The sequence below is a fragment of the Astatotilapia calliptera genome, chromosome 18, assembly GCF_964374335.1.
Source record: "Astatotilapia calliptera chromosome 18, fAstCal68.1, whole genome shotgun sequence".
Lineage (NCBI taxonomy): Eukaryota > Metazoa > Chordata > Actinopteri > Cichliformes > Cichlidae > Astatotilapia > Astatotilapia calliptera.
Window position 1 is genome coordinate 8,151,413 of NC_137439.1, and position 27,153 is coordinate 8,178,565.

Genomic DNA, 27,153 nt, shown 5'->3' on the forward strand with positions numbered 1-27,153 from the left:
TTATTGGCATAAAGGAACAATTGATAAAGCCTGGTGAGTGGTACGCCCCATCCAAGAAGTTTGTGGCTCACACTGTTACTTAGCACCAACACCAGATGTGGATGCAGCTGGCTAACCAGCCTGCTGGTTTATGCTGATAAGTCGGCGCCTGATCGATCAAATACGGTCACCTCTGGCTCCAAAACAGCAACGCGGTAGCTTGGAAAACGCTGCCGCTTAAAACTGCCGAATCTAAACCTAGTATATAATATCACAGTGGCCACATCCATTTTTAAAATACAGTCTATTAATTACACAGAGTTGCTGAATTGAACTTCAAGACAGAATATTGGAACAAAACTGTGAAAAGATGTATTCTTAAATAAGGTTGGTATAGGTGATATCCTCTAACATAGCAGTGAGGCACATGTTTGCAGTGACAGTCTTCCACTCATTAGAGCACCGAATGTGTGTGGATCCACTGCTGGAAATAGACCCAGACATATACAGTATGTGCTAAGACCGACTATTTTAGGAAATCCACAGCCTCATTTAAAAATCTTGTCTTTTTGAGCTTTTTGAGCTTTTATCCTCCAGGTGTATTTGACCTTTTCACAAGAATGACAATTAAAATATCACCATAAAAACACACTTGGTCTCTAACCAAAGCATTTTCATGGTAAACCAGTTGAAAAGACACTCAGCTAATGAAAGTCACAATTGGCTGTTTTGATACAATGAAAATCTTGTCAGATTTCATCGACTGCGCTTTTGTCTCTCGGTGTAAGCGTTGCTATAGTAAACAAGAGTATGATGGCATTGCTTTGTGTCGTTCATCATCAAGGTTATTTTCTGTGGCTCCCAATCAAAGCCAAGGAGAGCCGAGCACAAAGACGCTTTCACACCCTGGCCTCATTATCACTGCTCTTGGCTTGCACGTATTCCGTCTTTATCTTTCACAGCTTCCATCATATCTTCATTTAGAGTCGTGCCTTTCAATTACCGGGGAGCCCTAATGAACAGCAGACACCCTCAGTGGAGACATTGTGGACAGGCCAGCTCATTAAGGCTGATGAGTCAGAGGGCAAATAATGATGATCAAGGTTGTCTGCAGAGTCGGATCACCTCGTTCGAGTCTGACTTCAAAGTGTGGGACTGTCTCAGTCTTTGTTCTTTGATTTGACCGTGGAGTATCCACCGGTACCTCCAATAATGCCGCATTGCAGCTCGCGTGTTTTGGATGGTGAATTTATAAATTAAGCTGTTTTTTATCGCCCTCCTTTCTTACAAGTTCTCGTGACTTTTATAATTTAATTAGTAGATCTATGGAGCATTTTTGTGATGTGTTGTAACCCAGCAGAAAGTAACTATGACATGTCAATATGTTTGGATACAGCTAGAAGAAATCTAACATAATGAGCTCTTTTGTGGTGTTATGGTGCAGGGGTTAACACATTTGCCTTACATGTAAAAGATCCCCATTTTAAGACTGGGAGGAGGCACAAACCGAGCCTCAGGGGGGTCACAAGATAGTATTCCTTTAGGAAAGGCATCCGGGGTCAAACCTGTGCCAAATCAAACATGCAAATCCACTGTGGCGACTAGTTGGGAAATGAGGGAGCAGCTGAAAGTGTCAGCAGCACTGCTACAAAGCCCTGCAGATATTTTAGTCCCACTGCAGTCCTCCTTTTGTGTTTAGCAGTGATCATGTGGTAAATGTTTGTCTTTTTGCATTATAACTGTTTAGAAGGCCAAACATCTTCATTCATCCTTGGCAAGAGATGCTCACAGTGGTGCACGCTGCTGTGACAAGTGAAACAAGTCAGATAAAATCTTCAGCAGTTTTTCTTTCTGAAATTCATGGAATAATAAGTAAATGTTTAAATTTCATCATTTTAGTGGACTAAGAATCAAAACCTGCACATTATCTTTATCAGGGACCTAGCTGACTTTTTAATAAACCCTTAACACAGGGATCATTTCTCTAAAAGAAGACGCTTTAGTCTTATAAATATGAACCGCTATTTCAAATTAACAAAAACCTCTCGTTCAACTTTAAAGCTAAATTCAAATTTTACGACGTCTTGTTGAGTCAAAAGTAACTAGATTTGATGAAAAGCAGCAGCAGGTGTTCGGTCTCCTGCAGATCAGAACGGAGCAGAACCGAATATTGAAACTCATGAACGGCATCCACTTTAGTGAAAACTGCTCTACCTATTAGCCAAAGTCTAATAGCTTCGTGTTTCTCAGTCTGCTACACGTCTTTCTCCCCTCTGTGAGTTTCCAACCCTTAATAAATTAGATGATCTCACAGAAAATTTCCCCCAAAAGTTCTCTGGGAGACACACGCAGCATAAGAAAATATATATGTCGCTGGATCTCTTCAACTCAGTTACATTTTATTTAAATTGCACCAAATCACAAAAACTGTTGTCCCAAGGTGCTTGGATCTCACAAAACAACCCTTTCCTGCTGCTTTCTGTGACATCACTAAACCTGATAAGTTTATGGTCTCGGCTGCCAGTTTCAGGCTGTGTTCAGCACAACATAACCTCCTAATTATAACAGCTATCAGTCAAAAAGGATCAACGGGATGCTTTAAGTCAGGCTCACACGTGACCATCACTGCCCATCTAGTTTCACAGTCGCGTGCTCCTGATGTTTGGTTTCAAAAAAGCAAGATGGTGACAGCAAAAATGGTAAAGTCAGTTCAACACTAGACTTCTCTAACTAATGAGTGATGGTACGGTGGCTATCTTTTGTATTGGCAGCTCGGCTGAACTGTGGAGCTAAATCCAGTTTTCTCCATGAGATTATCAGTAATGTAATGACCGGCAATCATGAATGTCAGCGATCCCAAGTTAAACCTTTCTGACCTTTGAGATGGGTGACTGGAGTGACTGCTACCGACTGACACGCGAGGGGGCGGTAAATAGATTATGGGGTTTCCTAGGCAACTGAATCTTGCAACCTTCACTTGGGATCAATCATTAGATGTGGCTTCATCCTCCCACAGGTGAAGGCGATCCTGAAACCTGGCTTATTTTCTGTGAGACCAATCGTGATGTGACTCATTGACTTTTATTTTCAGGAAGTGTGAAATGCAGCAGCACAGGTTTAGCGGGCGGTCTTCTTCTCTCGGAGGCCTTTCAAGGACAGATTCAGTCTGAAAAACCATGTTAGAAGGAGTACACGGTGTTCTGTGTCTGAGCAAAGACAATGAAATCTTCAAATAATAAGAGAAAACTTAAACAATCCTCGTGGGCAAACTGAGCCCATTCAGCAGCAAATTAAACAAACCGCAAAAAAGGAAATGTAATTTAAATGATAATGGGTTTAAACGCTGCACCATTTGTATTATAATAATTTCACAAGTTGAGGTAAGAGTACGAGGGATTCATAACGAGCAGCTCCTTTTAAAGACTCAAGATGCTTTTCAGTTCTTATAAGTGGGTGATGCAAGTATTGCCACAGCGGGGCAAAAAGGGGGTTGACACTGAGAGTACAGCAGGAAAAGATGAAAAGGGAGCTTTGCAAAGAGATGGTGGAGGAGGTGGTGTGGCATCAGTATTAATGTTAATGTCAGACTGATACTGCAATACATGTCATGTTGAAAAAGTCACAAATCCGACTCATGAATGCGCCGAAATGCCACTTTGTACCATTTGAAATCATCTCGATTGTGCGCCGTCTTTTCCGTTTTCTGTGTTTTTTTTTCTCCTTTTTTAATCTTGTAAAGAAGTAGAAAGCGAGGCTCATGTCAGTGCGACCACGGAACAGAACTCAATTATGAGTTTTTCATTGTGTCAGCAGAAAGCGTCTAAAAAGCTGCTCCGTGCTGAGGGAATCCTGATTTCACAGCCGCCCACATGCTCCGGTTCTGTGGAGCTCACACTCCTCTGGCTCCCAGCGGGGGGCGCGGGATGAATACCGGATTATTACGTTCACGATGATGCAGGATGTCGGCGAGAGCGTGACAGGCAGGAGGAGATATTTTTAATGTAAACTTGTTAAGTCAAGGAGGTGAGAGAAACAGAGGCGGCGTGAGAGGAGCGAGTGCATTATTTATGTATGAGTGCGCTTATTCAAGCTGAGAGAGAAGCGTCTGTTAATGCTGGTAAACATAATATACGTGACTTACCCTACTCATTTCCAGCTCTTTATTTCTGTTGTTGGACTCCACTACAGTAGCTTTGTATGATTCAGTTTACTCTGAGCCTTGCTGCACTCTTTTAGTTTGACGTCTGTGTGAAACAAGCTGCTTTAGCTCCGCTCCCTTTATGCCAACTTTGGTGTTCTGACTGGCCTGTGTCAGGAGGACTAGTTACCATTGGGTCAACCTCCCCCCAACCAAACAAACCCTCACCTAGTTTCACAGCAGCTGCCAGTATCAGGGAATACACGTTTTAGTGACCAGTGGTTGCCAGCCGCTTGCCAACTGGTTTTTAGACCTTTATAAAATAAGAGCAGTTCATTTGACTGACTAGTGTTTCTATCAAAAGCAGCAATAGTTAAGATTCAAGATTCAAGAGCTTTATTGTCAAGACAGCAGTATACACAGTGTACAGTGTACCGAAATGCTGTTTATATTTATAAGTGTATAAAAGATATATCTCCAAGAGATATATAAAACTAGGAATTACAAATAATTAACATGCTAAATTTCGGTAGAATTAAGGGCTAAAAAGGTACTAATTACTAACTATACCGTACTATACAATACTATAATGATAACTATACAATACTAACTGTACAATAAACAAAGACAGGACAGAGACTATACAAAGGGGATTGTGCAGTTGGTATTGAATACCAGGTTCAAGTCTTTACCAGGATATTGTAGACGAGTGAGGACGAAGACATGTGCAAGATGCAAAATGTGCAAATATAGTATAGTTTAGATGTGTGCTCAGTAACTATGTGACTGAGTGTGCAAGTAAGCATATTGTTCCCAGGTCCAGTTTGTAGTGGATTTGTGAAAGTTTTTGTTGTTTTTGAATCTTTTGTAAGGTGTTTGTAAAGGTGTGTATCAGTCCTTTGGTGGGAGTGAGCTGAGGGCTCTGACTGCTTGGGGGAAGAAGCTCTTGCAGTGTCAGGCCGTTATGGTTTTGATGCTGCGAAACCGTCTGCCAGATGGAAGGAGGGAGAACAGCACACGTGAGGGGTGGAAAGTGTCCTTCACTATGTTGTTCGCATGTCGGATGATGTGTTTGTTGTAGAGTTGGGAGATGGGTGGGAGAGGGTGATCCTCTGTGCTGTCCCCACTATCCGCTGCAGAGACTTCTTTTGCAGTTCCCGTACCAGATAGTGATGTAGCAGCAGAGGATGCTCTCGAAACTCCATCCCTGTTATAAACATCCATTCAACATTTTTTTGGGCAGACACTCAAATTTTAACATATTTTCCCCTCGTATTCCTTAATTTCACTATCACCAGGTACAGTGAGAGACCTATAAGAGAAAAACAAGGGCTTTAGATTATTATTTAAATATAGTTTTAGTTTATACTGATGGAGAAAACTCTTGAAAACTGAACAAACTTTAACAAAAAGCTTTGAACAAAGTTCACATATTTGCAGCCATAAGTGGTTGATAATTTTGAGACCCATATTTCTGTTACAGACTTGGGTGTCGTGCAGCTTGTTTCACATACACATAAATTCAGATGCAGGCTAATTTATGTTTAGTTAAGTCAACACAAAGGTCTGGACTGAAGCTATGGTTGAGCTATTTCTGATTTTTTTATGGGGGCGAGGTTTTCTTTACTGAATGAATCATAAATCTGTAAATGAACTGAAGCAATTTCTGTGTTTTGAGTGCTTAAAGTACTAAAAGTGACTGTGGACGTCAACCTTGCAGCTTTTCAGCAGCATCACAGCCTAAACTGCTTCATGAGTTAGAGTCAGATTTAATCCCAGAGGATTACATCAATCCAGCTGTGTTCAGGGATCAAAGGAGCCCCAAATTAAATTATTTCTCAGCGGAAACAGTGTGAAGTAGGAAGGCAGCGTGGAAAATCCTATTTTACCCCAAGTGTGTGTGTGAGTGTGTGGAGAGAGCGAGAGAGAGCGAGAGAAAGGAGTCTGTGCTGCATCTGCAGGATTATTAATGTTTGGCGCCACCTAGCGGTTATGCAGATTTTGCGCAACGACTTTCTCGTGAATGACCAAATGCAAGGCATATTTCTGCTTCTTGAAGATTTGAATATTTGTTTACTAATTTAAACAATCAGCAATTGCACAACAACAGAAGGCTCGAGTCTCAAAATCATTTGGGTTTGACTTGATTTGGAGGGCAAAGATGTGCAGATAAGAATCCCAGAGAAATATTGAATACGTATGCATGTACACGTCTTTTCATCTTATGCAACAAAAGCATTTTAAATGTATTTAATTACTTAAAATATAAACACTTTAAGTGAATAGTGTATCAAATTTGAATCATTTTAATAGCCTGCATTTCAAATGAAGAGTTTTCCTGATGAACACGGGTGGTTTACTTGCCCTAAAGAACAAAAAACAACAACACCCATTTGTAACAACAACAACAACATTTTATGAGAACATACATACCCTCGCCGTTGTTTCCAGTAAACATAGAAGGACAAAGGTTCATTTGACTTCACCTTTATTTACCCAGGGTGGAGAAATCCAACGTGCATTTAAAATGTTTCTCGGGAACGCTCTGCTCCTCGCTCACACTGATGCGCACTGTTGCAGATCAGCCGCAGCCGTGGTTTGTTTGTTTTTGAGCAAATACACAGAAATATTTCGAGGTTAGGTGTCTTTCTCTCTCTCAAGCAACCAGCATCCGACTTCAAAACAGGCCGCTGTAAGACTTTTTTACTTCCTCTGCTGTGCTTTCAAAAAAGACGAATAAAAATCTGAAGTTTCACATTAGTGGAAGTGGAATTGTTCCTTACAGAAAATTAAAATCAGACAGTTTGGTTTACTGATATTGTCAGTGACATGCGTTGGTGCTGTGTGTGTGAAGTAAGAGGTTTCTGATATTCACAGTAGTAACTTAAAGGTGCTGTGAAATGCTTTAAATTCATAGTGAAAAGCTTGCCAGTGGCAGTGCACTGAAACTGACCACAGTAGCCAGAGGCCAGTTTCAGCCACAGGAACACAGACAAAGTGAGACAAAACCATCAAAGTCACGAGAATGTGTCACAAAAAACGTGAAAGTATATTCAAATTACACAATAAAACTTTCTGACACTGTGTCATGATTACACACTTCCACTGTAATATGTAAACATTTGTTTAAAGGAACAATTCACCCCAAATCACATGAACTTATGTACCAAGCAAAGCAAGCAGCTAGCTACAGTATCATTACTCCAGACAAACACCGGGTGAGTTTCATGTGTTATTCTTTGTACGGGTTTGAATACAGGAGCATTTCAGAGGCAGTGTCTAGTCTGTACGGGACTTTTTTGGGCGGGGAAATTAACGTTCTTCTATCTAGCATCCTGCCCCTCCTCTTCTGCTCTGTGCAGTGTGAAGAAGAGCCGCTGCATCAATAAACAGTGTGGCTCCAACTCAACGATGCAGATTTGAGTAAAAGGCAAATAAAAACTGAAGCACAAACTTTTGTTGGACGGCCGATACCACTTAGTAGATTATTATCAGATAATTGCTTTAAAAACACTCTAAAAGCACAAATATAGTCTCGAGGTCCAGTTCAGCGACTCCAATTAGCCGAGGTGAGGCCTCGCAGACAGCTGCACATGTTGGCACGTCTGTCAGTCCAAACAGCCACGCCAACTTTAAGCCTTGGCAAACACCCAGACAAGCGAGTTATGCAAAATTTTACTCACCGAATGTATGAAAGTGACTTTTGGGTAAAGTGTCCCTTTAAAACCCTGATTTGGCTGTGTGGAGTGAATTAAGGGTGTAAACGTACACTGAAACCTGTAAATCTATATATTTACTCAAGTCTCTTATTGTAATTGATCTGCTACATTTACAGTGTCAAAACAAATCTCACTGCCACTCGGTGTCGGGCCTTGTATGAGGACCTCTGTCAGTTTTCGGTTGACAAATCTGTAAAACAACAAACCAGCGTTCACCGACTCAGAGATCAGGGGTTAGAACCACCTGATGAATGGCCAGTTCACCCAAATCACGACAAAGATTTCACGATCTTAGTGGTATGATTTCAGATGTCTGCAGGCAACGTAAGTAACGTCTTTTTGTGATTTGAGTGGACTGACCCTTTAAATCTCGGTGAAAAGAGCCTCATGTGTCTGGACGGTCCAGCTGGAAACATCAGATCACGTTTGGCGGCGAATAAGCTGCATGTATGAACAAATAACGGTCACGTATCTCTGAAAGAGAAGTTTTTCACAATAACAGAACTTGAATATGTTAAAGTTGTGAAAACATGAAAGTAAAAAATAAGATTTATTAATTTTCAAGTCTGATGCAAATTTCAGCTGACATCTCAGATGCGACTGGACACGGTCCCCTCGCTCATCTTCAAAAAGAACGACTGCAGATTGCACAGCATGCACTTCTTCTTCTTCTTCTTCTTCTTCATCTTGTTGTTACTTTTCTTGTAAACTCCCTGATATTTTCCCTCTTCGTCGTCCTCCTCCTCCACCCATGGCACCCACGCTCCCCTGTGCTGGCTCGGGTTGGCTCGGGGGTCGTCGGGTGGAAAGTAAACCGGTACGGCTGTTTGGTTGTAGTAGGCGAGCCGGGCCAGCAGCTGCTGGACTACATCTGGCCTCTGGTCTGCCAGGTCGTGCCGCTCGTACGGGTCGCCTGTGATGTTGAACAGCCAGATGTTTTTGTGGACGGAGGATTTCTGGTAAAGTATCGAGCGTTCGAGGTTCCACCAGCGACCGGGTAGAGAGGTGGGAAGCATCTGAGGATCAATGTTTCAAATATTTGTTATAACAATCAATGTGAAACAGAAAAGTAGAATGAAGCTCTCTGAAGCATGCAGCAGTACCTGTGGGGGGACCCAATCTCCGTGGCCTGGATCACCTGTCAGTAGCTTCCAATCTCCAACTCTGATGGCAGCCTGGACTGAAGTGTCCCACACCGGCTGTAGTGACTCCAGCCCGAACTGGAGGGTTGGATGGGATTTGGTCAGTGGTATTCCAGGTTGGGATCTGTTCTGGTATGGGAAAAATGTCTGCTTGGACTTTGATTTTGAATGTAGTTTGAGCATCTTGGATTTTGGCCGGCTTGATTGTGACAAGTTCTGGTTCTGGGACGTGGTCCTCCTGAATTTTGTTTTCAAACGGGTTTGGATCGGAGGCGGAGATTTAGGACGGGATGTTCCAGACCCTGACGAAGTGCCACCGATCTTTGGATGCGGTCTGTGATTGGGCAGAGGCCGGTCCCAAGTGTGGGCTTTGGTCTTCTTAGCTTTAGGTGGGGGTTTTGATTTTAGGCGAGGCTTGAGCTTCTTTTTGAAGAGGGGCTTAGATTTAGGCTTAGAGGCATGATGGGAAAATGTTTGAGGTTTCTTGGTGGTCTTTGTTTTAAAGGCTAACTTTTGTTTTGGTGGCTTCTTCAGAACCTTCTTCTTCTTCTTCTTCTTCACCTTCTTTAAAACTTTGGTTTTTAAAGTTTTCACTGCCAAATCAAAGAAAACAGCGATCAAGATATATTAAAGATAAATTACCTCTTTTGTGCTCATATTTCTCTCTTTCTCTTCTCTCTGTATTTCCTACAATAAACAAACATTTTCCACCCTGGTGGTAAATTTAGTGACATGAGACTTATCATTTATTAAAAGATCATCTCCTACCAGTTTGAAAAGGTCACTGAGTTCAGTACATTCAGTTGAGAGTACTTCCTCTCAACTATATATATATATATATATATATATATATATATATATATATATATATATATATATATATATGTATGTATGTATGTATAAAGAAAGAAAAGAAAATGAAACATTTGTTTTTCCAGCATTTTCAACACCAGCTTTAAACACCAATAACAACTATTATTCTCAAACTGTTTTTATACATTAATGCAGACTAAAGAAGCGTCCACACCAGCAGCAAGTTGAAACCAGTCAATGTCAATTAAAAGCAGCTGCTTGGTGAAGAGACGTGCAAAGTGGGCAGGGCATGAGATAAGGAACAGGCGCGGTGGTGCGTTGGTCTGATTCAGAGGCTACGTCGAGCTCTGCAGACTGTTGTTTTGTAGCTCTTCCACTAGGGGGCAGAATATGTGGCATGACTGGTTTGTGCTTAACTGTTTGTTGTTATTTTAGCAGAGCTCCTGTCACAGAGCCCAAAGAGCTTCTTTGTAGTGAAGCGCGATAATGAAGCCTTCGCAGGCTGTTTTTTCTTAATACCTTATTGTTTTTGTCCTTCTTTGTCTTCGTAGCAAGCTCTTCAGTGCCCTCTTCAGTTGTTCAAGCCAACCTTTCAACCTATCAGCATTTTACCTTGCAGAGTATCAGCACATTAGAGCTACTGCTGGTTTTGGGGCTACTGCTGGATTTTTTTTTACAGTGTGTCAAAACAGCAATTCTTCAACTTTATTTTCAATGTTACAGGAGGTGGAATAAATCTGTGGGATTGCCCATCTAGCTAGGGCGTAGTCTACGACTGCTGGGTGCTGAGTCGAGGGAGATGGCCGCCCCTCTTTAAGCCTGATTCTGACGGATGTTTCTTCCTGTTAAAAGGGAGTTTTTCCTTTCTTTATGGTCTTTACCTCAAAATATACAAAACCTAAAAAAACCCACCTTGAGGTGACCGTTGTAGTCACTTGGTGCTATATAAATAAAACTGGATTTAATTGATTTGTCAGCATGGCTGCTCATTTTAAATCACTCCACAGAAGTCCTGTTATGTTTCCTTGCACTCGTGCGATGTGCTGGATTTTCTCCAGTGTGTCAAAACAGCAATTCTTCAACTTTATTTTCAATGGAGGTGGAATAAATCTGTGGGATTGCCCATCTGGCTAGGGCGTAAGTCCAGCTGGTGAACCAGGACTGTGTTGACGTGGCTAAAAACTAACGTGTTTTCAGCACGCTTTGCGACGATACGTGATGGCCACAGTTCAGGCAGTTTCCCTTAAATGAATCAGGGCGTTACAACAGAAGTCCACACTGGGAAATGGATTCTTGAAAAAAGAAGAGCCTGATCCTGGCCTCTTCACCTGACGTTACTTTGGGATGTTTCCGGCTTGGAAACTTTAGAGGTTTCAGCTGAAAACTGCTCAGCTGTAGCTGTAGATCCAGATCTCATCAATCTTGATTAGTTTGAAACAGAAATTACTGTTTGGTCTTTTTTTGAGTTGAGTTTGAGGTCTGAGGTAAAATCCCAGTTAAAGTAGTCAGACTTTCAGGGAGCGATCTAAAATTAGCAGTTGTGAAAAAAGCTGTCAGGAAATTCCTGAGAAGAGGACCTCGAACTGGAAACCAGCCAAATTTATATGAGGAAGTCTTGTGATTCCTACGTGCCCATTCCTGGACCTTTTTGTTCACACCTCATTAAAAAAAGTCCTTTATGGACTTTTTTTTGCCCCTGTAGTTACCCCAGTTTTCCTCGTCCTGGTTCTTCTTTTCAATTGGAGATTTGTGCAGAGGGTCGATGTTGTGAAGGATCTCCTTACGGGGCGACTCCCTCCCTTCACTGATGGCGGGCCAAACATCAAAACCATCCAGGCCCTGGCTCTGAACGGAAGGCAAACACTTCATTTACAGTAAGAGATTACAGAGCAGGGTAATGACGGGTATGCTGCTAAAAATACCAGAAGCAAGACTCATACATTTACTGGACACAAATAAAGAATAAGTAATTTCCTTGTAAAAGACGCCACTGACTTTTTGAATTACTACGTTTCCTGTAGCCAAGAAAGCATTGCTTATCTGCTGGCAGCAATGCAAATCTATCCACAGATCAAGCCAACAAAGCTTTTTGGACACTATACACAGACTGCACGGACTTAGAAATGAAAGTAATTTATATCCGAACAAAAACACAAAGCATGTTTGAGGCCAGTGTTTGGAAATGCTGCACTTATCATAATAGGTCCGGCTGATTTATCCAGATGACAGTAAAAGTAGGGACGGCTTTACAGTAGCACTGTTCAGTCTGAGGCCAACACAGAGATGAATATAGGCAGAGCTCTACTTTCATCTCTAATAATGACAACGAATAAACTTAATCTGAAATTAGGGGGAGACAGTAAGCGAGCTGAGGGACCAGAGATTGAGCTCTTTGGCAAGACGACTGGAAAAACATACAGATCCTGAACGAGTTTACAGTAAAAGAAGAGCTCGTATCGGTATCTCTCTCTGTTTTATAGCACAATAAAATGGTCAGTAACACACTGGGAGAGAGTCGTTTTTCCATGCTGCTTAACTTTTATCCTCCCATACTTACTGTCTAAGAAGAAACATCAGAGACAAATGCTAGAAAGTACAAGCAAACGGCTCCCACAGGTTATTGTTCTGACACAGGCCCACTGACCTGGCTGATGTTTCCTCCGGCCAGGCTCACCAGTGTAGGGAACCAGTCTGTGATGTGCATGAGAGCTTTGGAGACTCGTCTCCTGCGCCTGAGCAGAGGGCTGTGCACGAACCCCACGCCGCGGACTCCACCCTCCCAATATGTACCCTGAAACACAGCCAGCACATTTAATTTCATTCTGCTCTCTTTCATTTTGGTTAGCTGAGATTTTTTATATGTTATCTGTAAAACTACTGCAGACGTGTGAAAGGCCTCTGGATACTTCGGTTGTGAGTCGTCTGCACATCGGTCTTGTTCCTGCACATCCTACAGTTCACATTTGGCATCTGCAGAAGTTTAAGGGCCTAGTAAAGAGTTCAGCTCTTTGTTGTGTTCCTCAACCCACCCCTGCGCAGCTTTCTTTAGCACCATTTTTACATATATAAAAAAGACTGAATGGGTTAGCAGAACAACAGGACTAAAGTAGAGCCAGGCACGTGTTTTGGGGTTTTAGCTGGCCCAAAATAGGTCACGGCTGATCCTCATACAGTTAAGAAAAGGAGTCTGCTCTCTGATTTAAAAGAAGTTTGTGTATGTTATTGATATTTTTACCCATTTATTAAACAAAATATTTATTTTAAGGTTGAGTGAAATAAACCCCACTTATAAAACATTCCTTAAAAATCAGTCCTGGTGATTTTCCAACCTGGATTTGCCAACTGTGCCTACTGTAGATACATTTTAGACAGTCATGTGTAACCACGTGGTGTGCATTACCAAGGGTGGATTGTGGGACATTAATGCTTTGCAGCAGTGATGATGTCATTTGTTACTGGCGCTCACACAGGGGGACAAGTGGACAGTTGGAGCAGATCATCCAACCCTAGTCTGCTTAGGACGCTGCTGCATGTCAATCCACACGAATGGCATAAGTCAATGTGTCCCTGCAGGACACTGCAGAGTAAGGAAGAGATCGATGTTGTTCACGCCACCTACACCTACAAGTGGTTCTACATTTATAATGTAGGTATTAAATGAAATGATTTAACCAGACTAATAATATTATCACAAAGCTGATAAAAGGACATTTATTGTGTTTCTTCATTTAAAACCAATCTTCTGGACTGTAGCTCTTTCATTACATCCCATATTAAGCTTGTCAGACTCATCTCGACATAAAAATCTTATGAGGGCAATTTCCTAATTGGTCACAGACTGTATATAAAAGATGACTGCAAGATCCTGATTGTCCATAACCTTAAACTTGCACTGGTTTTAATGGCCACCAGGGGGTGTCTTCTCCAGCTAAAAAAGGCATTACTGACTGTGCCTTATTTTCTGTCACTCTCACATTCAGAACAGCAGTTCACAAAGCAGTGAGAGACGTCATTATGACTATGTGGACTTTTTATGAAGCCTTTATGAAGCCTATGCTTCGCCGTGCAGTTATTTTACCTTACGACCCCGCAGCGGCCAGTTGTTCCCGCCTGTGAAAGGCTGAGCGCCGTTGTCGGTGGAGTAGATGATGACGCTGTTTCGGTAGTATCCGTACTTTCTGAGGGCGTACGTCACGTTTCGGACCGCTTCGTCCACCGTGGAAACCATGCCGGCGAAGTTTCTCCTGGGGACGTTGACCATGTCCCGGAAGGGGTAGATGTAGGACTCTGGAGGATTTAGAGGAGTGTGGACCGCCTGAAGGGAAACGTTACAGGATATTATTACATGTTTTTAAATTCTATCAACCATCCAAAATCAGCCGTAAACAACAAACATCTGGGCGGCGTGTTTTGAATTAAAACCTTTGAGTCTGTTTGAACAAACTGTCTCAAAAAAGCCAAACAAACAAACACTTCAATGTGGACCATGCACTCTCTGAGCGCTCACACTCAGACATAAACAAACATGACATGCAAACACATCCTGTTGTGAACACTGGCCCCTCTGATCCCCCCTCCACCCCTTTTTTTTAAAACTTTTTGATTGGCTTTAACGTAACCCATCTTCTAAAGATGTTTAATGTAACGACCTCAGCGCCGTACCTGGAAGGACAGCAGCAGGAAGAGCGGCCTCTCTGCAGGGTCGTGACTCTCCAGGATCTTGCGAGCTCTCTGTGTGAAGAGCGTGGTCGAGTATTTCCCCTCCTGGCCCCACGCTACGCCCTCATCGTCATGGAGATCGTAGCCACATAAGTCCTTGCCGTCACACGATTCATAACTAGACGCAGATGGAGAAATGTGAGTTACTGGAGTAAACACTGTAAAAAGACAGAGAGCAATCATGAAAACAGGTAATAATAGTAGTTGTGATTTACCTGTAGTAGTCCACACTTCCAGTTAACGAACCAAAGAAAGTGTCAAAACCTTTTCTGGTGGGCAGACATGCTTTCCTAAAGGAAAAAATGATTACTGATTACAGATGTTTGGAGGGTTTGTAATACAAGCCTGACACCCCAACAACCAGTTGAGCAATGTGGACCATTTTATAGAAGAAATGATCACAAATGATGGCCGATGACTTTAAACGTCTTGAAAAATGTCAGGAACCTGATAACTGCTGTTCCCTTTTACTTGATATCCGTCCACTAACTCCAGTAAGTTAGATCATTCAGTGCTCTCTGGCTTGAATAGCCATGTTTCTTTCTCTTCATGCTGTCTATTGTACAGAATAAGCACAGTAGGGAGTGTTCAGCACTATGCCAACTCAGTTCAACGGTAGGAGAGTTTAAAGCTCCAGCGAACTGTAGAATAAAGACCGATTGTGTTGTCTGGCAAGTTTCAGCCTGTGGCCTTCTTCCGGCTGATTATAAAAACATATCACAGATAACATTTTAAACAGTAGAACATTTCTATTGGACAGGTCATTTCTTGTAGGCGCCTCACTGCGTTATATTTAGACGTATATGATTGATTGATTTGTACTGTTTCCACGCTACACTGATCATTTCTTAAAATGCGTCACTCAAAAAATGCATCACCATACACACTTTTAATTTTAAAAAATTATTGGTTTTACTGAGCGGTCTTTATACATGTAAAATGGCTAACAGCAATAGTTAGCTATTAATATATATTGGTTAACTAAACCGTTTTAGGTTCTGACTAATAAAAATAAACCCCCACTGCTTAGGACCACTGTGGGGTCTAGCTGTGAAACCTTTGATTTAAACACCAATTTTGCTCCAACTCCTGTAAATTTCCATAACTTATAATGCTACATACTTCTGCTTGTCATAGCAGGAAAAGCACAGGTGCAGTCAACAGTTACATAAACGACTCTATTATGATGAGTCCAAGTAAACCATAATTGTGAGCCAGCATGCATCATACCAAAGCCCTGAAACCCTTAGCCAGGTGTGTGGAGACAGAAAGGCCGGCAGGGACTGGTCTCTTTTTTAAAAACACAGTATGTCACAGCTGAGATAAACAGAAAGACCGTCCTGCGTCATCTCATATTTTAACTAGTCATGAAAAAAAAAGCAGAGTATCTTTTTACGTTTTTAAGAATGTGGACATAATTAAAAAATCTTCTTGTCCTTAGCACTTTTTAAAATCAGGTAAATTCAAAGTCAGCTGAACAACACCACATAATAACATACTACACCATGTTACTATTTACTTACAAGAAACAAAGTCAAATTGCAGAAGTAGTGTGTGAAAAACTAAGTGAACCCTTACTGCTTCCATAAGAATCCATTGGTCCATAAGTCCCAGCAAATTCGCTTTAAGGTGCAGGAACCCCAACAGTTACATCTTAGACTCTACAGGCCTCAGTTAGCATGTTAAATGTCAAAGTAAATGAGAGTACAATTAGAAAAAGACTGAAAAAGTATGGCTTGTTTGGGGTGCAAGGATAAGGCCTCTTCTCTCTAAAAGGAACATGGCAGCACTGCTTAGGTTTGCAAAGCTGCATCTGAACAAACCACAAGACTTCTGGAACAATGTTGTTTAGACAGACAAGACCAAAGTGTAGATGTTTGGTCATTTTGCAGAGCATCACATTTGGTAAAACCAAACACAGCACATCAGCACAAACATCTCATATCAGCTGTCAACCATAGTGGTGGAGGGGTGATGATTTGGGTTGCTCAGAGGATCTAAGCAGCTTGCAGTCATTGAGTTGACCATGAACCCCTCTGTATACCAAAGTACTGTGGAGTCAGATGTGAGGCCATTTCTTCGACTGCTAAAGCTTGGCCCAAATTGTGTCACACAAAAGGACAGCGATCAAAAGCACGGCAGCAGTCAAAGCCCAGACCCCAATCCAAAAGAAATGCCAAGGCATTGTCATGGCAGCGGTACATAAACAAATGCCAGCAAAGCAAAGCACTCCTGTAAAGAAGAGTGGGCCAAGATTCCTTCACGATGATATGAGAAACTGATAAAGTCATACGGAAAAAGATTACTTCAAGTTAAGTAGTCCAGCTTCTGAATCATGACTGCATCACTGTTTCTCCACCATCTTTGTGTCAGCAGACTTTTCACCAAACAATATTTCTCCAAGTTATACTGAAGGCTCCCTCTCACCTGTAGAAACCCAGGTGCCACTTGCCAACCATATGTGTGGCGTAGCCGGCCTCGCGAAGCCTCTCAGGCAGAGTGTCCATGTGCGAGGGCAGACAGCTGGGCTGTCTGGGTCTGATAATGGAGTGCTGTAATCCCGTGTGGATCTGATATCTGGAAGAAAGAAAAAAAGAGCTGTTAGTGGGTTTGTAACAGGCAAGCCGCTCAGGCAGGAGCTTCCGTTTGGCCTCAGAGAAGACGCGGGGAGCTCATTATTAATCCTGGCTGCAGCTCAGGGCCTAATCAATAAACTCATTATTCAAAGCAGCTACCTCATTTGAAACAGGAGCTTCACATGCAGCCATTTCTTCCTCATTTCACACATTTAAAGCCCTCTCTAATTCTTTAACGTGATTCTTGTGCTTCTCTAACATGTGAATTTAACTGCTTAGAGTGAATAATATCCTAAAAAATGAGATTCTTGTAAATAAATGACCCACAATTTAATGTGTTGATTTAAAACTGGCTTAATATGAGTGTGGATTAAAACAATTGGCAGTGAATGAAAAACCGCTTGTTGGAGTTTCAAAATCCAACAGAAAACAGATGCCTTCAAGAAAGATTATTATTGGTTCTACTGGACGTTTCTTCCCGTTAAAAGGGAGTTTTTCCTTCCCACTGTCGCCAAAGCGCTTGCTGAAAAGGGGTCATATGATTGTTGGTATTTTCTCTGTTTTATTTTAAGGCAACTCTTGTTGTGATTTGGTGCTGTACAAAGAGCATTTCATTGAATTGTGCTATCAAAAAGCATTCAATCTAAATGTCAAGCTACAGATGTGGTGAAAATGCAATTAGTACAATGTGTAAACGGGGAGGTATTGCCCACAACAAATAAGAACTGCTGGCTAATAACTGCCGAGCACAAATCCTAAAGGAAAACCTGACACAACAAGCACAGCTGGAAGAAAAATGGAAAAAATGCCAAGACTCAAAGCGCTGACGCGAGAGCAAAGCTTCAAATTAACCCATCAACAGGGTAGCTTAAGTTCTGGAAAGAATGTGGATGCACTTCAAACGCTTTTTAATGTGGTAATGGCTTAATGTTGTAAATCTCTTACCATTAAAATGGAACAATCTGACAGTACATCCAGACAAATAAGACCAGAGGATATGAATTATAGCAGTTACATGCTATAAATTAATTAATGAGTCAATATTCGGACAGCTTTGATAATAAGATAATGATTTAAGATCTTTTTAAGTGTTTTTTTTTTAAATACTGAAACAAAGAGAAAACAATATGTATTGGTGTACATGAGACAGTTTATTAAGAGACTGGGCTAAATGTTGTCAAAATTTAATGTAAAGACTTCCAATATTTACTGTAGGAGGTCGGTAAAGGTGTGTTTGTACCTGCCGGTGATGAGCTGACTGCGCGACGGCGTGCAGATCGGCTGAACGTAGTAGTTTTCCAATTTCACGCCCTCTGCTGCCAGTTTGTCCAGAGTGGGAGTCTTGATGGTCGGGTTGTGGTAACCGATATCATTGAAACCCTGCAACAGATTCATGATTGCATCAAAGACTTTGTGTTTTAGAGTGTCACTTTAATTTGCCAAATACATACTCAGTGGTTCCTATACTATACTGTAAGGAAGTAATGGGTCCAGGTGTGTGCAGCCTGCCTTTCCTTGTGTTTGTTTTGTCTCTATTTTCTATGGTACAGTTTTGTTTGTGAGCTGGAAACAGTGTTGCAACAGTTCCAGAGAAGCTCTATCAGAAGCTTCATTACTCAGCCCCACACTGGTTGGTTTTTAAGGCTTGTGAGTCATTTTAAGATTCTGGGTCCTGTTACAATACTGTAGGAAACAATACTTTCTGCTTCTTGAGAAACTTAACAATGACCTATAAATCATTTAACCATCATCAAGGGATGAACCAGTGTTGTGTCCGCACATAACAGACCACTTTAGAAAACAACCTGTTTTAAATAGCTTAGCTTTAGGCACTTTCTTTCTAATAGCCTGTCCCAAAATACATCATTTGTTCCCATTTCGTTAGCAAGGACATTCTCACAGCGCCATTAGCCAAAAACTTGGCACATCGCGACATGGTGTGCAGTGTGTCCTTAAAAAAAACGAGGTAACATGAGAAGTGGAGAACAAAATAAGAAGTGAATTCAGAATTAAAAATTTAGTTTCAAATTGTCATCAGTATGAAGCAGGTCAGGAGAGATGTGAACAGCAGGTGTCTACACAATACACAATGCAACACTATCAGTGATGGATTGGCCTCCCCAGAGCCCAGACCTCAACTTTAATGAAGCAATGTGGGATAACCTCGACAGATTGCAGAGCCAAAGGCAGCCAACATCCAAAGAAGAAGGCTGGAGCACTTTTCTTGAAGACTACTCGCCTAAGAGAGCTCAGGCTGTGTTGAAGAATGAAGATGGTGATGTCAAATATTCACTTCAAGCTCATCAGATTTGTAGAAACTCTGTTTTTGCCTTACAGACTGTATTTGAGGCTGCATTTCCATGTTTGCACCTTTCAATAAATTGCTGCATTTGTTTCCCATTTTCGTACCAACATTTAAAGAAATTTTGTGCGGCTCAAGACTTATGCACAGCTCTGCACATAAAATGGTTTGTAATAAACTTGATCTAGCTGTTAAGTTGGTCTTAGTAAGGACCAGTCTGCAAAAGCGTAGTCTTAACTTCACCTGGCCTCACCGATGACATGATGCTTGCTTCCTAGCAGCCTGCGCTGTCTTGGTAATGTAGCATTTCTGATTTGCAGCAATTATGCAAAATCAAAGCTAAGCTAGCAAAAAGTCAATTTCACCAACAGTGTAATGAGAAAATTAACAGAGGTGTACAGACAGCAGCAAAACATTTGGTTGCTAAGCAGTCTAAATGTGATCTAAACAAGAAATCACAGGAAGTGAACAAACAGTTACTCCAATATGGAGGTCCTTCACTCAGAAAACAAAAACTGAAAACAAAACAAAGTAATAAAAAACAGTGGAAAGACCTCCTTTCCAGAGACATCTCAAAATCAGCTGCTCGTCAAGAGTAGTATTTGATGTAGGAAGTAGAAGGTCAAGCTGTGTAACTTTTAGGCTGGACCCGTGTCTGCTTGGTTTTAAGTAAGCGTGACGGGACCTGTGGATTCATGTGTCACTGCCAAAAGGCTGCAGCTGTCACCGGGTCTGTGGGTTACTCTTTCTTCTTTGTGTGGTAATCTTGATCCTTAAGCTGAGCTGCTGCGTGGCGAAAACGAAGAAGTCGAACCATACCAAGTACGTAGAAACAATCAAAACTGACCACTGTGCGTGCTTCTAATGCGTGTATAAACATTCAATCGATCTGACTTACGCATAGTGTCCTCACTGTTTGTTGGTTTTTTGGGAGGACTTCACGCGAGCACCTAGCCACACAGTCTTCAATGACACTGCGGTGCAACATACTGAGTTTAAACAAGCACAACAGGAGTGTGTCTCTGTGGTACCTGCAGCTATCGGCGTCCACGACTAAAAATAATCCCCAGTTCAAAACGACAACTTATGACCGACTAACCTGAAATCCAGGGTTCTGGTCTTGATTCCAAAGTTGTGAATATCTTGTCTGTAACATCTGTTTTCATGCGGTGGATACGTGAAACCACATTTGAGACGGACTTGCCAAATTGAAATTCAGGTTTAAATCAGAGAGGTTATACTCAGAGAGGCGTTAAGTCCTCCTATGCTGCTCTCATGCGTGCTGTTTAATTCATTTCACTGCTTATAAACCAGATTTTTCAGCTACTTTCACACATATGGTTGTAAATGTTTTGGGAATGATTTGATTTCTATCCTCAACAATATATATTTATGTAAATACTATGATGTGTTTCCTCGTTTCAGTGGCACTGTCCAAGCATTTTGATTCAAGAAAACGCACTCGCACGACTCTCACACACACCTGATCGTCGGTGAGGATGAATACGATGTGCGGCTGGTTCTTCTTCTTCTGCGCCGTCTCGTCAGTCTGCTGCTGTATCTGGTTGTTCGGGGGCCGATGAGCCGACAGGCAGTCGAGGGTGAGCAAAACACTCAGCGCAGTCAGAGCCGCAGCTGCAGCAGCAGGGGCAGCCTGCATCCTTACAGCAGGAGCTCTGCGGAAAAGAACGACAACAAGAATATGACAATACGGCGACAACTTCTACGAACAAAACACCAGGGAAGAGTAGCTCAAAAATGTTAGACTCAGCACAAATTCACACAACCCTGCCATCAGTGGGGTGACTGACTGTAGATCACGAAACCACATTTGAGACAGACTTGCCAACTTGGCTGCAAATGTGATCTGAAACACTTCCATCTGGTGGACAGAGAGCTGAAACTCCGCGGAGGGCTTTCAGCTATTTACAATCTCTGGAACTGAGTAGCATGAATAAAAAAAATAAAGAAAAACCCAGAACCGAGAGAGAGCCGAAACAGGGCATTTGGAAGTGCTGGAAGAGGGTTTTATTACTTTTCTTTGATCATTTGCTGATTTATTTCACATTTTACACCCTAGGAGTGTCAAACGGGGATAAACTCCTCTGTCACTGGGGATATGGTGTTATAACAGCTGGATGATCACGGTCGCGCTTAGGAATGCACCGATGCTTGGAGCACGTTACACGCTTTCTAATGTCACGTATCAGACCTTTCCAGCAAACTCCGGTTAGTGTTTCTCAGATGGTCACAAAGAAAAACTGCCTGAATTAATTCTAATACTTGAAATGCATGGCTATCACAGTCCTGTGTTTGCACTGCTGTATTTCCTCAGAGCAGCCAGATTTTCATGTTCATGTAAACTTCCTCTCTTTCAGTTTAAACCGCTTTTTCAGGAAGTAACCTAACTGATGCCCCGATGGTCCAGAGACAACAGAGATTATGTAAGGCAAGTTGATTGGTCAGCAGCTGATGGTGTTTCCAAAACCGCACCCACCCTTCACCCGTAAAACAATCTGAATAAAGTGAACCCTCACTGACTTCTAACTTTTGTTGCTGTCAGTGTTTTCACATTATACGGTGTGATGTTAGTGAAAGAAAGACAGATTTCTCTGTAGTGTGGGAAACACAGCATGTGCATCAGGAGTCAGATTTAGGGCCAAAAAGGGAAGCAAATGAGTGAGTCTCTCTGTACTTTAATCACAATCTAAACCTTGATTAGTTTTATCCCACCACTAAGACAAGCCATCTTTCCACCTTTTACATCGTGACAGAAAAGCTGATGCTCGTTTCATTTGGAACGATCTTAAAATGCGGCAGATTTCATGTAAATGTTGCTCCATGCTCTCAGCATGAATAACTGCAGACAGTACTCCACTACATTTGATCAAAAACGTATCCCATCTTCCTTCTCTCACCCCAACCGGTCGCAGCAGATGGCCCCGCCCCTCCCTGAGCCTGGTTCTGCTGGAGGTTTCTTCCTGTTAAAAGGGAGGTTTTCCTTCCCACTGTTGCCAAAGTGCTTGCTCATAGAGGGGGTCATATGATTGTTGGGGTTTTCTCTGTATGTATTATTGCAGGGTCTACCTTACAATATAAAGTGCTTTGAGGTGACTGTTGTTGTGATTTGGTGCTGTATAAATAAAGTTGAATTTTCAGATTTAAATCTAAATCTAAATTGAGTAATAACGTATGTGATGCTATTATGGATCATAAGGTATATAAAGTACACAGGATTTCGCTGCATATAAAACTTTTTGGTGCTCACCTAAACAATGTTTTGGCCTTCCGCTAATAAACATAAACATTTTTGCTCACCGAATGCTGAAACACAGCAAGAAAATGCACATACTGGTTTTAAGTAAGGTGAAATAGACTCACTTTGTTAAATAAATGCAGGCCAATGATGTTTGAATGCATATTTACACCCTCAACTTCCCACCAGAGCCAGAAAAAACATGATACAGACACGAAAACTAGCTTGTTTACGTGGGTCAGTGAAGGTCTGAGCTGCAGACGGGGGAACCAGTGGGTAAAATGTTATTTTGTAACCTGGTGACAATTTAATTATAAACTTATAAAGCTGTAAAAAGACTAACTGACCAACATCTTTTAACAATAATTTCTTTTTTTTAAACAAGCCCGCCTTCTTGGCTGGAAAATGGCTTATTGTGAAATACTTGACCACATTCATGGAGTTTCAAACATATTTTAGAACTATGTGTGCCATGTTTCTCTTCAACTGTCCGATGTGTAGCCCATTGTTTACTTTATCTTGGTGAGTGCGTCTCTCTGCTGGCTCACACTGAGGACCGCTGTCAGTCCTGACTGATCTGATGAGTGAGTCACTTGTTAATAGATGTGTAAAATAACCTTTACAAGGCCCGAATGCTCTTTGATACTTCCTCGAATTGCCAGTGTTTAAACAATATTAAATTATCCATGACATTAAATAGTAACAAGGTTCAAAAAGGATCTTTTTAAACTCTCTAATCTTTATTTTCTCAAAGCAAACTGTAACCGAGCGCTCTTTAAGAGGAAGGGTAACCTCAGACTGTTTTATCTGTATCATCTACGACATGTTTATTAACGTGAAAGCCAAGAAGACCATGTAATGTTGATTTTATATGTAAGCTGACGAAAAGCAGCTGTCTCAGCTTGATTGTAGAGTACTGGTTTCCAACTACTGGTGAGATACAGGTACTCATGGGAAAAGAAGCAGAGTAGTCTGAGTGAGTGTCTTAGTTAAGAAGCTCTGACTAACCTTATATAGCCTAGTTTTGCTTTGATGGAGTTAGTATATATTTAAATGCAGTATTTATCAGAAATAATAATAATAATAAAACTGTAATAATACTATATTAAGTCTGGTATCAGACTATATCCAGGTCGAGAAAACTCAAGTCAGCATCGTTCATCTTATCCTCACCTCTGCTGTGTTATTTCAAAGCCAGGCCTGAATCAATACCTCGATACAAGGATCAATGGGAGTGAACGGCTCTTCTCCCCCCTCCTCTTCTCTCTCCTTCTTCTTCCTTTTCAGTTCATTCCTCACCCTTCGGCTTCTTCTTCTTCTTCAGCTCGGAGAAAGCCTGGTTTGCAGAAAAGTTTGCAAAAGACGCCGCATGTCCTTTGAGTTTCCACCAGAGCCTCCTTCCTCCAGTCTGAAGAGTGCCTTCTCTCCCCGCAGATGAAATATGAGCGAAGGACAGCCGCACACAAACGCGCTCCCACCTCCGGCCTGACTCGCCAAAATAAAATACGCTCGACTCGTCATTTTAAAGTCACACAAGTCATTTTAAACTGCTGCTGTGAATGAAATGAAACCTCCTCCAGTTACCATAGTGACCACTGCAGGGCCGTAAATGAACCGTGATAACGTCAACAGGCTGAACGTGTAAACTGTCACAATAAAGCATTATTAATGAAATACAACTCTGATATCACTTAAACAAATGTTCCTGATAAACAGTGAATTAACTTCCTGTCCTGTAATCAGCATTTTCGTTGCCTCGAGTAGACAGTATATAATAATTAAGTCATATGGTAAGGTGTGTTATGACCTAAATTTAGCTAAATACCACAGATCCTGAATTCAAATCTTTAAAAAAACGTATTTAGTCGGTAGACGTTATAAAGGAGTTTTATCGGAGTTGTTTGTTGATGTATGGCATTTTTATGTCCCAGTGACGAATTGAATTTCATTTTATTTAGATAATAATTTAAAAAAAAACGCCTAAAGGCTGTCCAGCTGCAGAATAACAGGACTTCAAGGACTGCTCCAGATGAAATATTTGCTAAAAACAAACAAACAAACAAACAAACAAACAAACAAACAAACAAACAAACAAACAAACAAACAAACAAACAAACACAGTCTTCGTTAAGAGCTCTCGTTAAGTTCTGTATTAATTTGGAAATTTCCCAGCTTAACATCCGCTCCTCTTGACTTTATTTCTGTAACTTAACGCTCATGGAAACCGGTAATAAAGCCGCAATAAATGCCGTTTCTTTCAACGGCGTTAAGTCTCTTTAATGTGTTTCTTGTAGTGTCAATACTGACACCGTCACTTTGTTCGTGTCTCCGGGAATAAAGGCAGGACTTCAGCCGAGCAGCCTGCCTGCAGACCGGACTGTTACAGGCAAAAGGAGTCCGCTGGCACTCGCAGGAAGCCTGGAATTTCTTTTAGGGCAACATGCTGTAGAAATGCAAAATAAGGATCAAGTGATCCCAAAATATTCAGGATGAGGCAGGAAAATATGCTAGACTAAAAAAAAAAAATACCAGCTCCATTCAACCCTTATTAAAAATCAGAAAAAAAACGGATAATACCAAACATCTAAAGACCACGTGTGCAGACAAATATGAGAAAGGTGGCATTTAGAAGTCTGTGTCCAGATGGAGTCTGTTATTTCTAAATGCACCTACATTGTAGACGGTGGGTCTTACAAAACAAGAACACATGTCATCAGTATGAGGTCTTCATAGTGCTTAGTTGCTCGTTTTAATCTTTGTTTCCAGCTTTGGATTGTCACATTTGGAAACGGTTTTCATTTAAAACGCTCAGTTACTTTATTATATAACTGAGACGTTTGTTTGATTTAAATTCAAACCTGGCAAAGTTTTGTAGAGAAGGTTGTTCAGATGTTTTGCTGTGATGTCTTTAGATATTAGACTTTACACTCATAGAGACAATAAGCACAAAACAAGGGCGCCACAGAGGCTGTGTTACTCAAGACATGGAGCTGTTTCATTTGGCCCCTTAATTTATTTTGAAAGTTAAAAGAGAAATCATGTTTCTCCAAGCTGTGCCACTTTTGTCCATGGATGGATGGATGACTGACTGGTTATTCAGAATATCTTAGCAAAATCTAGTGAGACTCTTTTATCTTGGTGGAAGGAGCCTTTCTGAAATCCCTCTTTAAATGATACTGTTTTTTCTGTCTCTGTCCAAATAGTCCCGACTACAGTGGGACCCTCTGCCTGTGCTGCGTCCTGTGCCAAGTTTCCAACAAACACAGCGTTGAAAGAGGCTGTGCGTGATTTATTAAGGCCTGATTCACTGGCAGTGAGCAGTACATGCAGGAATACTACCAGACATTGTTGCTGCTCCCTCAGTTGCTCACCCAGTAAGCCACAGAATTTCTGTCCCTAATGTTCCTAATAAAACAATATCAACACCCAATCTGGGAATTCATGGAGATTATAATGTGCCTATAATGGAATTTATCCATTGCAGCTACTGAAGTCCATTTCTGATATTAAAAAATGTGAGAAGTTAAATGAAACGTCATAGAAATTGTCATCATTTTTATTATTTTCATTAAGTCAGTGTTGACTTTTATTTTTTAAAATAGACGCTGTATCATAGTAAACAAATAGTCAAGCCAACATTGAGCTAAGCTAAAATATTGACTTTCTCTGACGTCCACAGCCCCTTTGATCTTAAGTGGGTCAGCACAGTGAAACTCCTCTTTCTGTTTCTTTACAGAAACTTACATTTAATCAATAAGATTTTTTAAATATAAGAAAAAGAAGCACAATTACAACTGTGCATTTCATGTTTTCTACTTGATAAAGAAATGCTGCTGTAGTAAATTAAAGAAAGCTGTCCACATGTAAGAAGTAAAGTAGTGTAAAGTAATAAAATAACTTAATTACTTGGGTTTAGTATGTATGTTCATGGGGGAGATCATTATCAGTAGGAAAAGCTTTAAAACTTGTCAAGAAACAGTTAAAAATTCAAAGTTCATGTACAGTGGGCCAGATTGGAGTCTTCCCCTGGCCAGTTCATGGTCCCAGGGCCTTATGTTTCACACACCTGCTATAAGCAGTCCATTTATTGACAAAGAAATGTATGTATTGGGTCAGGATTATTAATGAAATTCCACTTCCAGACTCTAAAAACATATTGTAGTTTTGATTCAGCTGACTGAAAAGCTAATACTAGTCACGTGTATGGATTTTAAATTCTGATTTTGACTCACTTTGTATTTTGATTTCTTGAGCAAAATCAGCATCCATGTATTTATTTGTAAAAACAGTTTAAATAGTGTGTTAGGGATTTCATTAGTCTATTAATTAACCTTTACCGATTAACTTTAAATTTGTTCCTTTTTGTTAAAAATGTAAAATGCTGCATTACTTTATTTATATGATAATAACCTTCGTATTGAACAAATAATAGCAGATGGATGAGTGGAAACCTTTCTGTCTAATTAAACAGCTCAGCGTTAACTGAGGACCTTTTCCTGTCAGCTGTAT

The 27,153-nt window shown here is 41.1% G+C and overlaps 1 protein-coding gene across 3 annotated transcripts; it reads right to left on the reverse strand.

Annotated features, from left to right (window-relative positions):
- Positions 1-7,145: 7,145 nt before the first annotated feature.
- LOC113011071 (arylsulfatase I-like) lies at positions 7,146-24,091 on the reverse strand. Of its 3 annotated transcripts, none has more exons than XM_026150448.2 (11): positions 23,857-24,091; positions 20,872-21,064; positions 18,327-18,466; positions 16,938-17,087; positions 14,726-14,800; positions 14,454-14,628; positions 13,870-14,106; positions 12,436-12,582; positions 11,498-11,636; positions 8,940-9,571; positions 7,146-8,852 (listed from the first exon to the last, which is right to left on the reverse strand). In XM_026150448.2, the coding sequence occupies exons 2-11, from the start codon at positions 21,046-21,048 to the stop codon at positions 8,427-8,429; spliced, it is 2,298 nt and encodes a 765-aa protein (XP_026006233.2). In that variant the 5' UTR covers positions 21,049-21,064; positions 23,857-24,091; the 3' UTR covers positions 7,146-8,426. The 3 variants fall into 3 exon arrangements, with proteins under 3 accessions (XP_026006233.2, XP_026006232.2, XP_080148440.1); XM_026150447.2 differs by having other exon boundaries at positions 23,818-24,080; XM_080292314.1 differs by having other exon boundaries at positions 23,944-24,069.
- Between the last annotated feature and the right edge of the window lie 3,062 nt (positions 24,092-27,153).